At 34.6% G+C, this 14,749-nt stretch overlaps 1 protein-coding gene and 1 long non-coding RNA gene across 2 annotated transcripts; one reads left to right on the top strand and one right to left on the bottom strand.

Moving 5' to 3' along the window:
* Window positions 1-6,952: 6,952 nt before the first annotated feature.
* On the bottom strand, window positions 6,953-7,420 carry LOC121781336 (F-box protein SKIP19-like). The gene has a single exon (XM_042179083.1). It carries the CDS (start codon window positions 7,418-7,420, stop codon window positions 6,953-6,955), a length of 468 nt encoding a protein of 155 aa, XP_042035017.1.
* A 2,376-nt stretch (window positions 7,421-9,796) lies between these two features.
* Window positions 9,797-11,770, top strand: LOC121780575. The gene is made up of 3 exons (XR_006046050.1): window positions 9,797-10,258; window positions 10,575-10,669; window positions 10,979-11,770. It is a non-coding gene; the product is annotated as an uncharacterized LOC121780575 (long non-coding RNA).
* Window positions 11,771-14,749: the final 2,979 nt, after the last annotated feature.

Below are 14,749 nucleotides of genomic sequence, written 5' to 3'. Positions count from 1 at the left end.
ATTGACATTAACACATTAATTTTGTGCTTGTTTATTATATAAAAAATTGTCAATTTTAGTTGTGAATCAGTTCGAAAGAAATTTTAACCATAAACCTAAACGTCTAGGTTTCTGCCTTGTCCAATAAACTAATTGTATTAAACTTGACATATAATATAACAAACTTAAATAATTATCGAATTTTTTCCATCGACGACAAAATCCGGCTACATTTCATTGTTAGTACATCACATAAGATATGATTACCACTTAAAAATTATAGTGATGTGAATACAAAGTTCGTAGAAGCCAGATATGGTTATTAATCTCATTTTAATGTAGTCACATTTTGTCAACAACTATTTAAGTTCATGGTATTATATATCAAGTCAAAGTTCGTGGAAACAAAACAGTTTTTAAAAAATTTCGTGATATTAGAAACCAATATCCCTATTTATAATACTCCTTCCGTCCCACTTTAGAAGTCTCATTTGAGTTCAGCACGGGATGTAAAGGAAGTTTAGTGAAAAAAGATAGTTGAATGTGGGTTATACTTTTATATATTTATTCTATAATAAAATTTAATTGAAAAAATGTTAGTGGAATGTGAGACCAATACCATTTATGCAATATTTCAACTGGGACTCTTAAAGTGAGACACCCAAATATGGTTAACCGGGATTCTTATAGTGCGACACATAAATATGGTTAACCGAAACTCCTAAAGTGGAACGGAGGGAGTACATATCTTAAAAAGGTTTAAAAAATTATACGAAATCAAAATCCACCCCTATGTACATATCTACGATGAATAGTCATAAGCATTTTTTTTTCTCAAAAATATGACTAATGTTAGTGGCATTAATTTTGATGATCTGTGTGCTTGAGTGTGTTGAGAAATAAATGATTTACAATGGATTCAATAATGGCGATTATGTCAATATTGGTTAAGTAAAAAAGTTGATAATGAAGTAGATTTTTTTGAGGTAGTATCTAAAGTGGAATATTTTTTGTGAACCGATAGAATATCAAAATCTCTGATAGTAACAAATAATAGTGAAAAAATATACTAGTATTTACATACTCCTAGAAGAGTATTTTAGCTACCGAGGAAAATAATGCTATTTCGTGTGCTGCTAGTTTGTTTTAGTTTTATTATTTTTATAATAGGTTTATATAGAACTTTAAATTTATTATTTTTTATTACTAATATTTATTTTTCGAATTATTTTCATATTTTTAATTTGTAATATTTTTTATTTGAACATTTTTTCTTAAATCAAAAGAGCAAACAAGGAAATTGAGAAAAAAAGTTGAAATGAGTGTGTAGTGTGACACTTTGAGTTTTTGTAATTGTATCAACATAAATTGGTTTCATACAAAAAAGAAAGATACAAGAAATAAAGATCCATGAAAAGTAAATTGCTTTCTAGAATTCGACAATTACTTCCCAAAATTGTCATAAAGGAATAATAAAATCTTCTCAATATATGATGCTAATCTGCAAAAATCTCATTTTTATTTCAAAATTATCTGTTTTAATTATCTGAATTAATTGCTAAAAATATCAATTAATTACAAGTGTAACGTAACGTTTAAAGCATTTCATCAATATATAACCACGTCAAATTTATGACAATAAATCGGTACAGTTTAATGTAATTTTAATATTGATTCATTAAGTGGACGATTTAATGTTAAATCGTGTTTTGTATAGGCGTGCAAGTTGGGACAAAGCCAAACAATTCTTTTTTTGCGTAATTTCTTTTTTGAAAATTGTTAACTTATTGAAATATTTTTTTTGAATTATATTACAATAGGTGTATCATCCATTCATAGCAAGAAAAATATCATTTTGAGATTCCAAACTCAATTTTTTTTAAGAATAGCTTCCTGCCTTCCTCCAATAATATTTTCTGCATCTGCTCCCAAATAAAGAGTGATTATAGAGACAAAAATCTTTGGGTTCAAGTCTATTGATCACAATCTTCAGATATATATTGCAGTTTCGAAAATAAAACAATAATACAAATTGACTATTAAATTTGAGATGTGTTTGACTATTCGCCTTAGGCTATTCTATTCATAGCACTAGTTTCACTTACTATAACCCTACCATATAAAATACTGAAAATATAATGAAAATTACTATATATTGTCCATGTAGTTACAAGTTTAAAAAAAGATCAATCTATTTCGTAGCCCTTTCATTCAGGACAAAAACTTGATCTAATTGGTCAAATTGAACAATTAATTAGAGCCTTATTTACGTTTCTACTTATAAAATAATTGAAACATGGTTCGAAGTAATAGAAAGTAGAATGCACAAATATTGGAACAAGTATATCGGGAAAAAAGATGAAAAAGAAAAGATCCGAATTTGAAGTTTTCTTTTCTTGTAGAAGTATATAAGGTGGAACAAAATTGGAATGATAAATTATTGTTAGGATATTTAATTCAGAGTTATAGGTAAAATACTGGTAAATGTACTACTAGAACGATACTCCTATTTAATTTGGAGTACTATTATTTATCATTATCTATAAAATAGGTAAACCGAGTCTTATGTATATAAAAATACCTTTCGTCTAAAGAAAAGATGGCCCAATAATGTCAGGCCTTTGGCCCACTCATATGGTTTAAAAGTTTCACTATTTTTAATTTGAAAGACACTTCAATAATATAGTAGTGCTATAAAAATCGGAACAAGTCACTTGACTCGATCGGTTCGACAGTAAATCGGCTCGTTGTTCGGTTCAATATTATGAACCGAAAAAATTGGTCGATTAACCATGTAATCGGATCTTTAAACCTTGCTCCTTTCTTCACTTTTTTCTCCTCTTTTTCCTTGCCCCGGCAAATTGTATGTGTTCCTAGGTCCGGCAGATTTTTACGCACCTGAACTTACAAATACACATTAGCGCACTGAAAAACACAGAATTTAGATCTAAAACCAATGCATGAAACGAGCCTTATCAAGCTCCTAAGACCATTGAAAAGCCCTCACTCTCAATTAACAGTGTCGTTTTAAGGGAAAGCGTTTGTTGGGTGTGGAGCCCTTTCGTGGAGAAGTGTTGAGCAAACACTTGTATCACCTTCTGCCATGACAACAAAATTCGAAGCTTGTTTTGGGGCATCTAGTTATTGAATATGACTGCAAAATTTTGTCACTAGGCTGCATAGTATTAAAGTTGAAAGACCACTTAAGTTATGCTGTGACAATAACTCTGCGGTATTATATTCTAAAACAACAGGAGCAGCTTCCTGGTTATGAGATAAAGAGTTTGGAATGGACAAATACATATAAAGTATAAATGAACGGATTTGATGATAGCAAATCCGCTCACTAAGGGACTATCACCCAAGGTCTTTCATGGGCATGTAGCCACAATGGGGTGTTATGTCATTTGAGGATGCTTCCGTTTAGTGGGAGCAATTTTAGTTATTGCTCTATATTGTGTTTTGTTATTCTCTGCAGAATTAAAGGTTATGTTTTGTCCATCATTTGCGTAATTTGGTTTTGGTTTGATCTCACTAAGGATTTGTGAGGACCAGTTAGAAATAGGCATGTATGATCACCTCGCATGAAATTTCCATGCTACACTCTGTAATTCATTTGTTATTGATTATATTTGTATATGTGATTACTGATGGTTTTGATCATGAAAAAATATGTTGACTGTCTCTTTAGTCCTATGCCGATATGGTTGATAATAAGATTGTTCGGGAATACGCTATGTGATAGCATATTTGAGCGCTCATTCGGTTTGTACACATTTATTTGGTGTCATGTGTTTACCAAGTGGGAGATTGTTAGAAATTTGGGCTTCCACATGACTAATATAATGTGTATGACTATCTTTTAGTTGTCCAATTAAAATGATCCTATAAGGATTAAAGTTTGGGCTTAGGTGTATTTATTTGTTATGAAATAAGTGTAGATACCATATGAGATTTTCTATTTGACGAGGGACATAATAGAAGATAAAGGGTCTTATATTTTATATAAATATAAGCTAGGGTCCCCAGAGTCAGAAGAACGTTCAATATCTTTGTATTCTTTCGGCAGACTATTGTGAAGGACGTCTCTGATCGTCTGGAAGATCCATAGCCGCTGCAAAGCAATTCCGCCGTTCAATTCGTTATGAATCAAGGTACGCTTCCGCTTTACGATTTGTGGTCCTTCTCCGTTGTTCTTGGTTAATTATCATAGAGAGCTTCGTATAATTGTTTATTCAATTATTCCAACATTTTAATCTGCAATTTCTGTAAAAATATAAAGAAATGCTATAAGAAAATAGAGAAGGTAAACAAATGCAGTGAAATTGTAGAGATACAACTCTATTGCTATTGAAGAAGAATATGTTTTTTGGACAGCTATAGAACAATTTTTTGTTAAGTTCATTTATTTACCTTTACATCCTTTGTGATCCCGATTTTGTATTTTGCCCCTTAGAAGATTTGGCTCCAAAAAAGTCCTTGTTTTGGCTCTCAAAGAACCTTTAATCATGTTCTCAATCTGAGAATGCTTTCCAAATCTCAATTTTAGAGATTATCTTTGTGTAAGATGATTTGATTGATTGTTAGTATTTGGTCTACTCAACATTGCTTTTCAGAGTGGATTCTAAAATCTGTTGGATTAAGCATTAAAAAAACATTCCTTATATTAACCTTTGGTGCATGTAGCTTTAATAGCGGTAAATGTTTTTATAAAAGCTCATTTTCAGACGTTTTGGTGAAACTTGTTTTCCCACCAAAGAAATCTACCCAAAATATTGTTACGTTGGTGGGGCCCTACTTGTTTCCCACCCAAAAAATCATCTACTAACCTTGTTATGTTAGTGGAAACTTTTCCCTCCTAATATACAATTTGAAAGTGAGGGAAAGGTCCCTCAAAGTTCCCTTAGAGCATCAATAACTCCGGCCCGATTTCAGGCCCCAAGTCCCCTCCACGTCATTATTCCTCTACAGTTGCGGCCCAGGCCCCAACTGCTCTAACCCTGCAGGCCCCAACCCGGGCCGCAACTAATAAATGACATTATTCACAACTTCAATATATTTTACTCGTAAATGCAATACGTTGAACAATTCAAGCCAGGAAAATACATTGTTCAGTCGAAAAAAAGAAAATTACAAATCCTAGAAAATTTCTTTTTATTAAGCCCTAGAAAATAAAAATTACAATTCCTAGAAAAAATATTGAAATAATTTAGAGGATATAAATGGAGAAATTGGTGGAAGAATGTTGAAGAAATGGGTAAAAATAGGCAAAAAAAATAAAAAAAGAAAAAGAAAAATAATTTTTTGAGGGGTTTGCGGCCCGTCCCGAAGCAGTTAACCCCAGGCCGGGCCGGACCCCGGGAGCGTCACCGGGTGGCAAATGCGGCCCCGGGACCGGCCTGGGCCGGAACTTCTGCCCCTCCAACGCTTAGGACGGGCCGGGACTCACGTTTTGCGGCCAGGCCCAGTGCGTTAATGATGCTCTTAAAAAAGCCTTGCTTTTAAGGATATATAGAATATAGATATAGATGCATAGATATAGATGCATATATTCAAAGGTCAAAGTTGTCCTTCAAATTAAGGAAAAAGGAAGGGATCAATTTCAGCTACATGATTGAAAAAAAGATGTGTAGTCCCACTTTGGTTATAGCATTATTATAGTATGATTTATGGGTTATTATATGATCACAAGTGTATATACACATTTTTTAAATAGGTATTACACATTTTTTATAGGTATTCTCAAGAAATAGGTATTACACATTTTTTAAATTAGGCATGCTTTTGCTGATTGCAAGAGCATACGCATTCCGAAACCGATCATTATGAATAATATCTTCGTATCTCCGAAGCTTGCACTTAAGTCCATTGCATGAGAATGATTTTAACAATGGGCAAGAATAACCAATATCTTGAATTTGGACAGCACCAATCCATGGTCTAAGAGTAAGGTGTAATTCTTCCAACTGTCTAAGTTTTGCAACCGTTCTTTTTGCACAATATCCAGATATAAAAACGCAAGTTCCGAGTTTAAGTCGTGTAAGACTTGGTGATCTGTAAAATATCAAACGATTATATAACTTTAACATATAATAGAAGCTACTTTACATTAGCTTACGTGATATAGAATTAAGGGAAAATGTTCAAAACAACTCAAATATCTTCTCACATCTACTACATTATACTCCATTCGTCAATCAAAAATAGTCTCATGGATAGGCAACACTAGTTTTAATGAGAAAAAGGTAAAATAAAATAGAGAATGAGAAAAAATGAATAAAGTATGAGATTTAAAGAGAAAAAATGGATAGAGTAGAGAGAAGAAAGAAAACAATGGATAAAGTATTTAATAGAACCTTTTTATTTTTGAACGAGATTATTTTTTTATGAACGGATCAATTAAAATAAAAAAATGAAATAATTTTTAATGGACGGAGAAGTAGGATGAATCAGGCAAAATATAAGCAAGGTTGAAGTAGAAGCATTCAAGAAAAAAATAAATAATTCTTTGTATCTCCTCGACTCTTACCACTATATACAATTTATATACCCTCACATTTTTCTATTTCTGTCCATTATCCAAAATTTGACCCATTTCACTTTTTTTCATTTTTAATAATGAACATCGCATTCTATTAACTCGTTCTCACTCACATTTTATTATAAAATTAATACTTTATAAAACTAAATATCCTGTTTAATTTAAATTTAAGGGACGGAGTGAGTACAATTTACAAAGCCGAAGCAAGTGACAAAGACACACTTCTAAATTACAGATTTGAAACAAAGCAAATCTCCAATTAATATTACTAAAAAGAATCAGTGAAAGAGTAATTAGCTAAGAAAAAGATTGAACACAATAAACACAAAAATTGTTGGGAAAAACATGAATTTTGATGAATTCTAATTTGGGTTAGTTATAATAAATGTAACAGATGAAAAGGAACGACAAAATATTATTGTTGATATAAGTTTACCGATTGGCGACGTAGTCCATGAGTGCATTGTCGCCGAAGTACTGTATGGTGAGGTCGACCAGTTGTCCCTGACTGCGATCCACTGCGCAGCGGCACATAGCATTGTACTCGTCGTTGAAAAGGCCTTGCCTAGGGTTTGAGAAATCGATGACTCGCCACAAGAGTGGATCCTTCGAAACCTTCCAACATGTAGTACACACTGCCTGCGCACTTCTGAGCACCTCCTCCGCCCCCAGTCTCTGCAGAATATTGGCAGTTACATCTCCAGGCAGTTCAATCCACGGAGGGACTAAGGATGAAGAAACCACCGGAATTTTGTTCAGAGGCATAAGGACGTTGGTCCGCATCCATCGGAGCCACTTTGAAGCTTGGCCTCCCCTGGATTGATCCAATAAGCGTGCTCGCTTATGGTGAGGAGCAGGGTAGAAGTCGAAGTATGTAGAGGCCAGTGGGGTCGTTGCCATCGAATTTACGAGTATGAAAGCGGATGTGGGGGCCTCGGGAGGTGTAGAAAGGAGAAGGTGCATTGCGAGGAGTGGAATCCGGTGGAGAATCCGGTTGGATATGAAGGTTATTCTCAAGGGGAAAGGAGTGATATAGAGAGAATAGCTTATCAAATCGTTCCATGGAATAATAATATAAGGAATAAGGAAGTATTTTTGGATATTTATAGAGTGGAAAACAAAAGTTTCAAGTCCATGCGTACTATATTTTACAATATAAATAAAGTGATTATATCTTTATTTAATTCTGGTTTTCAATATGCCCAAACATTAGACTATATATTCATCTTTATTGATGGACTGGAGTGTATCTTTTATACTAGTATTTAATATCATATTTAGTTTATATTATTTTTAGTTTAGATTTGTTTTTATCTTCGGTCTCTGTTTGTCTTCATCTTTATACCATCGTTGCTAGTTGTGAAGAAGCTTAAATATCTCCTACTATAACTATGCAATTTTGGTACATCACTGAAATCTCAGGTGCAATTTTGGTACATCTTAAAGGTTTCCACCCAAAACCTATGAGGATTTGAGTGCTTCTAAATGAAAGCTGATTTATACTGTTAATACATTTAAGTTTTATTCGTTTACTTGTCAAACAGGTCTCATAAATTTGGAGAGCTTAAATCTTGGATTCTTTACCTGAATAAATCTCCACTGTTGTACCATAGGCATCATTATATTTTTTCCTCTTATGCTTTTATTGACATCCCAACTTGAATTTAGTGGTTTCATAAATGGCGGATTATGCTTGAACCTGAAATCATGAATGATTTCATTTTATCTGAGTGTATTTGGTAGGGAAGAAGTTTTATGAAAATCTAGAAAATGCACTTATATTCACATATTTCCCTTTTTTTCTCTATTTCTATCTATGACTATCTTATTTTGCCTACTTATTTGTTAGTTCGATGAAAATCTAGTTGATTCCACAAGTTCCAAGATCTAGTGGGCAATCCCAAAATTTAAGGAATAAAACCGACACCATATTTTGGCGGAGAATTTTATTTGATTTAAATAGTTAGTAAATTAAACACGTTATTCTCCTATTCATCCCTTAGATCCTTTATTCTTCTTAATACGAGCCGTTAGATCTCATTCATCAACGGTCCAGATGATCTGCATTATTACACTATAATGGTGTATTATTAGTCGGTGTGCATTTTTCAACGGAAAATCTGCATTATTAAATGACACGTGACACTAATCTAACCGTCACATGACAAAATCGTGGGGCTGAGATTAAGAAGGAAAAAGGAGAAAATATGCAAAAACAAAATGAATACATCCCTTAAATATGTATTTATGTTTAGCGTACATGTATATATTATTTTCCCTCCTCCTGCCATGAGGAGCTTTATTTGGCAAGAGATTTAAAAAAAACAATATTAATAAAATTAAGTAAAGAATTAATAAAATAAAAGGAAGAATAGAATAGATAAGTAAAAATAAAATAAAAAATAAATGCATTATATTATAATTTGTCACAAAGGAAATAATCCATTTTAGATAGGACATCAAAATATACCCTTACAATACAATGAAAAGGTAATTTGATTTTGAAATATTTATCGTCTTATTGAACAACTTTAATTGATATTTTATTAGATTTCCTATACGGTATACCGGATTTTACCGGCATACCTAATTAGTCATCAGAGTTTAGTGTGTGCGTATTTTTAGAATGACTAAACATAGAGACAAATCAAATGTAACTTCCTTGGAATGCGTTTTCCATGATCGCACGGTATGGATGTATTGTTTCTTATTTAATACGTTTCTACAGTTATTTATCTAAAATCATTCATTATTATTTTTTCCCATGCAGGGCAATATGATTCAAGGATCGTTTCCCCGCATTTTATAAAAGCATGAAGAAATTAGGGAAGGATCAATTGTTTCTAGTGTTCTTTTACCCTTAGAATCACAACATCCTTCCAACTATATGTTGCCATGTGGCACTTATAAGCAATAAAATAAGGTTATTAAGCAACAAAATTAAAGGATGACATTAACGAATTTCCGCAAATTGCATAAAAGATTATTTATGTTGCATTAAATGCAGTTTCACTACTAGAAAATTAGCCTAAGACTACACTAAATTTGTGGCACTTTTTTAAAACTGCCACTACAGATAGTCACTCAATACACCAACATTTAGCCACACTTATATCCTAAACTAATATTACATCTCCAAATAAATGCCATGAAGAGATTCATGTAGTGGCACTTGTGCCAAGTGTCATACCAATAAATAATACATTGAAAAATTTGTTTCAAACTCAAAATAAAATGAAATTAAAAAAAAAGGGATAAAGGAGAAGTAACTCCCTCTAGAACTTACGGGAAAAAAATCGTTCCATCTCTCCATCTATTCCCCTCTTTCTCTCTTCGTCTTCAAGGTAAATCCCCAATTACAGGCAAACAACCCTAGCTCTCTCATTCTCGGCGTTAGTTCGAAAATTGCCCGTCGCCGTCTCCCGATTCTGTGATTCAGCGTCGTCGCCCTCTCTCTTCTCTCTCGAATCTGTCGCCGCCCCTCCGCCAAATTTCCGCTCTCGGCGAGCATCACTGCCGTCGCTCCTTTCCTCACGACGGAGAGTCATCGCCAGTTGCTCCCCGGTGTTCAGCAGCGCCGCGCGACTGTCGCGGTTCAGCCCGTCGCTTCTGGACTCCCGAATTCAAGCGCAGGGTTGATAATATGCTCCGATCCGTCGTCGTTTGGAGCTCAGGTTCCCTCACTCAGATCCGCGTCAGGCATTGCTCCGATCGATCTCTCGCCCCTGTTGCCCAAAGGTATCCTACTTTTATCATTCCTCTTATTAGACAATATGGAATGTGTTATTTCTTCTCTTGCCCTCACGTTTTGGGGGATTGCTTCCATTTAGATGCATTTATGTTGGAATTTTGTTGGAAAATTATCCATTCAAATCAGAAATGCAGAATTTTTTTTGTTATGTTTACTACTGAGATTTTAACCTTTTGTGTTAGAGATTATTTTCTTGTTTTGTTTGTGTTTAATGCTTCATGGTCTTGTGAGTCTGCTTAAGAGTGAATGTAAATACTTAATCCTCTCATTTTTTGTGACAATTTGCAACTTAAATTGATGCAGGGAATCAGAAAGATCTGTTTTGAGCTATTGGATTTGAAAGATGCAGTTGAGAACTTGTGCAGCAATACTCGAACAAAGTATTTGGCCTTTTTAAGGTGAGTGAAACGGCTTGATTTCTGCTCGTATTATGGCTATATTGTGAACGATGTTATGTAGATTTTGCTCGTATAATCATCTCATACACATACATGTGTAAAGATTTATAAGAAAAAGTGTACTGCAATCTTGAATGGTATTTAATGTAAACTTCTCTTAATACCATATATTTTACATAGGAATAAGCTGAATTGGGTTAAACTCATCACTTTCCGATAAGAAGACTTGGTTCCGATTTAGTCTCTTTGACCTAAAGCTGTTATCCGAGTGTATGCCTTTGTATAAATACCTTTTTTTGGTAATTGTAGGTTATCCGATGAAGTGGTTGAAATGAAGCACGAGTTAAATGAGCTCCAAAAGCATATCTCTTCCCATGGGATTCTTATCCAGGATTTAATGAGTGGCGTGTCTCGTGAATTGGAAGAATGGAGTGGAGCTGGTGGAGATGTCTCAGAGGCTGAGGACCCTCTAACTAATGAAACTAATGGAATATTCTCAACTGAAGTGGAAGATCGACGAATGCTGTTTTTGGAGCATGTGGATGTTCTACTGGCAGAGCAATAGATGCAATTGATACAGAAGAGCGAACTTACCCCGAGCTGAAAGGGACGGGGTATAGTACAACTGATGAAAGCTCCTCTTTCAAGTCTGCGCTCTCGAAGAGAAAAGCCATGCTTGAAAACCAGCTCATTGAGATTAGCCGACAGCCCTCAGTTGGTATTCTAGAACTGAGGAAGGTGTTGTCCAGTTTATTGAAGCTTGGGAAGGGCCCCTTCTGTAATTTGCTATGTCCACAGGCATTATTCGGGAAGCTGCAGCAACTGGCCGCGGTGGCAGGAGAGATGTTCTGTTAGGAAAAGAGAAGATACAGAAGGTTCTATTGGCTATGTTGACAGAAACCATGGTGATGTGGTTGTCGAATGAGGAGGAATTCTGGGGAGTTCTGGAGAACGAGTCAGCTCCTCTTCGCCCAGTTACCAACACTTTTAATATTGTTTAGTTTGTGTGCTCAAACACGTTACATTTTTGTGTAAAATCATTTGATGGTTTGAATATTATTCAAATAGTTGTCATTTTATTTGAGTGAGTAGTTTATTAAATTTGAAGGATTAAAATGAATTTATAAATATTTGAAGGATAAAAATATAAATTACAGAAATATGTAGGTGAAAAAAGTAAATTAAAAAAAATGAGGGAAAATTGTAATAATAAATATTTATTGGGGTATGTTGTATATTTTTCTAAAAGTTAATGTAGTTTAAGAAAATATATCGTGGCATTTTCTAGTGACATTACACGTCATGTTTCATGACACTTTTTGATTGCCATAATACAAGATCTATCCTTACACGTTACCTATAACTACAGCTACCGATAATGCACTTGCATGAAGTGCCATTACAAGCAAAGTGCCACAACAATAGTTTTCTAGTGGCAATTTTAGGTGTCATTAAAGGCTCATTTTGTAGTAGTGTTTATTTTGCAATTTTAGTCTACAATGCAAAATAAAGTGCATTTAATACAACATAAATAGTCTTTTATACAATCCACGAAAATCCATCAATGTCATCCATTAATTTTGTTGCTTAATAAAGTTATTTTGTTGCTTATAAGTGATATGTGGTAGCATATGGTTGGAATGATGTTGTGATTCTAGTTTGAGTTATTTTATAAGTACACTATAACAACTACTCCTTTCGTCCCACTTTAGGAGTCCCGGTCACTTTTGTAGACTCGTTTAATAAAAATGATAATGAATAGTTAAAGTGGAGAAATAATTAACTAAGAGAGTTTCTTGTTGAGAAGATTCTTCTCAACATTATTCTCTATCTTACTTTATCATTTCTCCACTTTAACTATTTATTATTGGGCAAAAGTGACCGGGACTCCTAAAATGGGACGAAGGGAGTAATTTTAAAGTTACAACATACATCCAATCTCGTGCTGCCATGTGTCGCGAAACATGCAACACTGTAAACACAAAAATGCAATATACATCTGTAAAAGGTGTAGATGAATTTCATCATATTGCATTTTAGTTATATAGATATTGCATTTTAGTTATAGAGATATTGCATTTTATATTGTTGAGTTTTACATTGTAGACATTGACTGTTTAATTAGCATTTTATATATAGACGAAATGCATTTATGTATACTTTATTTTGCATTGTCGACAGTTTAGGTTAAAATGCAAAACTCAACACTATAAAATGCAATATGCGGAAATCCATTTACAGCTTCACAAATGTATATTGCATTTTGATGTGCACAATATTACATGTTTCGTGCCACATGGCAGCACTATATTGGATGTACGTTGTAACTCTAATTAAGGATGCGCCATAGTGCTTCCCCCCTATACAGGGGAACATTAATCTCCTATTGCTCCCTTAGATTTAAGTTTCTTTTTAATTTGGACCGTTAGATTAGATGGATGGAGGGACCGGACGAAATCCTTAATTTTGATCCCGTGTTGCATTATAGGGAGGATTCTGTGCATTATAAGGGTAAACAAGTACAAAAACAAAATTGAAAACAACCTAAAATGGAATGAGCGAAATTTAAGCGGGATATTGATACAACCTTCCATCTACTCACTCTCTCTCTGTCTCACTCCAAACGTCTATCCCTCTCTCTACGTCTCTGCAATTCGTCTCCCCATATTCCACCACTCGTCAAACCCTAGCTGCCAGTGTTTTTCGCCGGGTATCTCCAGAAAGTGATCGTTTTCGTTCGTTTCACTCTCCAACTCTCACTCCGGTAGCGCGCAAACATATTGCTGAACGCGTCGACAAGGTAGGGTTACAAAAAGTTTTTTTAGTAATAGCACTCGGTAGACGACGATAGACAACGTCTACTAGTCGATTCTTGAATATTTCAACCAAAAAATCAATGTTTTTAACCACGCCTTGGTCGCAATTTTGCGTAATCACATATGGGTTGTCATTTTGGTTAGGGTTTTGTCTTATATAGAAACTGTAATTATTTACTGGTTTAAAAGTGTGTATTCGGCGATTTAATTTGTGGTTCGTCTCACAGATTTAACATGACGAAAAGAGGCCGACCGTCAAGATCTCAACCTACCCAGGCTGCAGGTAACCAATCAATTTAATTTCATGTAGAATTACTTGAGTAGTTGAACATCAATTAGGGTTCCTTTGTGCATTCATCGACAGATCTTGTAAATGGCTGGATGGGTAATTGTAAGACTCTTCTGTGCATTATTTGATTGCTTTGGTACATGATTAAATCTCGGGTTGGGTTAAGGTTGGATTACGTTCGATTTTAGTTATCACTTAAAAAACAATATTATTTTTTAATTATTTTTATTAACTAAAAAGTATTATACTTTAACTTTATTTATTCGTTTCTTATTAATAGAGGTGCTTCTTTTTGGCACAAAGATTAAGTATAGTGTGTTAAGTGGATAGCAAATAAAGTTAGAGAGAATAAGTAAGAGACAGAGTTACTTTTTACCAAAAATAAAAATGACTCAATTATCTTGGAACTTCTTAAAATTGAAAAATGACTCAATTAACATGGAACATAAATTTTAATCATATCATAACAAGTTTGATTGTGTAATATCATATTTTGGTCGTTAGCGTGCCAAGATAAATTGTATATTTAACTTATAGTTACTAACGAATGCGGCCTTGTTGATATCAACGGCCCTGCCTTCCTCCGAGCATTTCTGGGCGTAGCCGAGCTGCTGCTGCAGCTTCTGCCTGCGGAGTTCTTGGCTTCTCTCCAAGCTCTGGCTCGAGAACATCTGCTCCTTGCATATCTTCCGCATGTCGCGCCACTAATCCCCCACTGGCATCATCGACATGGAGTTCTGGTTGTGTCCGCACCCCTCCAGCGCCTGCACCGTGTATCGACCGGAGAATACCTGCCCGTGATTACCAGGATTTCCTTGGCCATCTCCGGGGTTGTACAGGCTGCCAAGGTGGATGGACATCAGAGAGCCGTATTGCTTGGATAGTTCCGCGAATGTCTCGTGGGGTTGGGACCTGATCTGCAGCATGTTTCCGATGATGGGGAGGGGCGTTGGCCCGGGCGGGAGACTCTTCTTG

The sequence above is a fragment of the Salvia splendens genome, chromosome 20 (assembly GCF_004379255.2).
Source record: "Salvia splendens isolate huo1 chromosome 20, SspV2, whole genome shotgun sequence".
NCBI lineage: Eukaryota > Viridiplantae > Streptophyta > Magnoliopsida > Lamiales > Lamiaceae > Salvia > Salvia splendens.
The sequence above is the reverse complement of the archived record's forward strand: the minus strand, read 5'-3'. Positions and strand labels throughout refer to the sequence as shown.

What these genes read in the sequence shown, in the direction of transcription:
- LOC121781336 (XM_042179083.1), bottom strand. Translation starts at nt 7,420, where the DNA reads ATGGCAACGACCCCACTGGCCTCTACATACTTCGACTTCTACCCTGCT.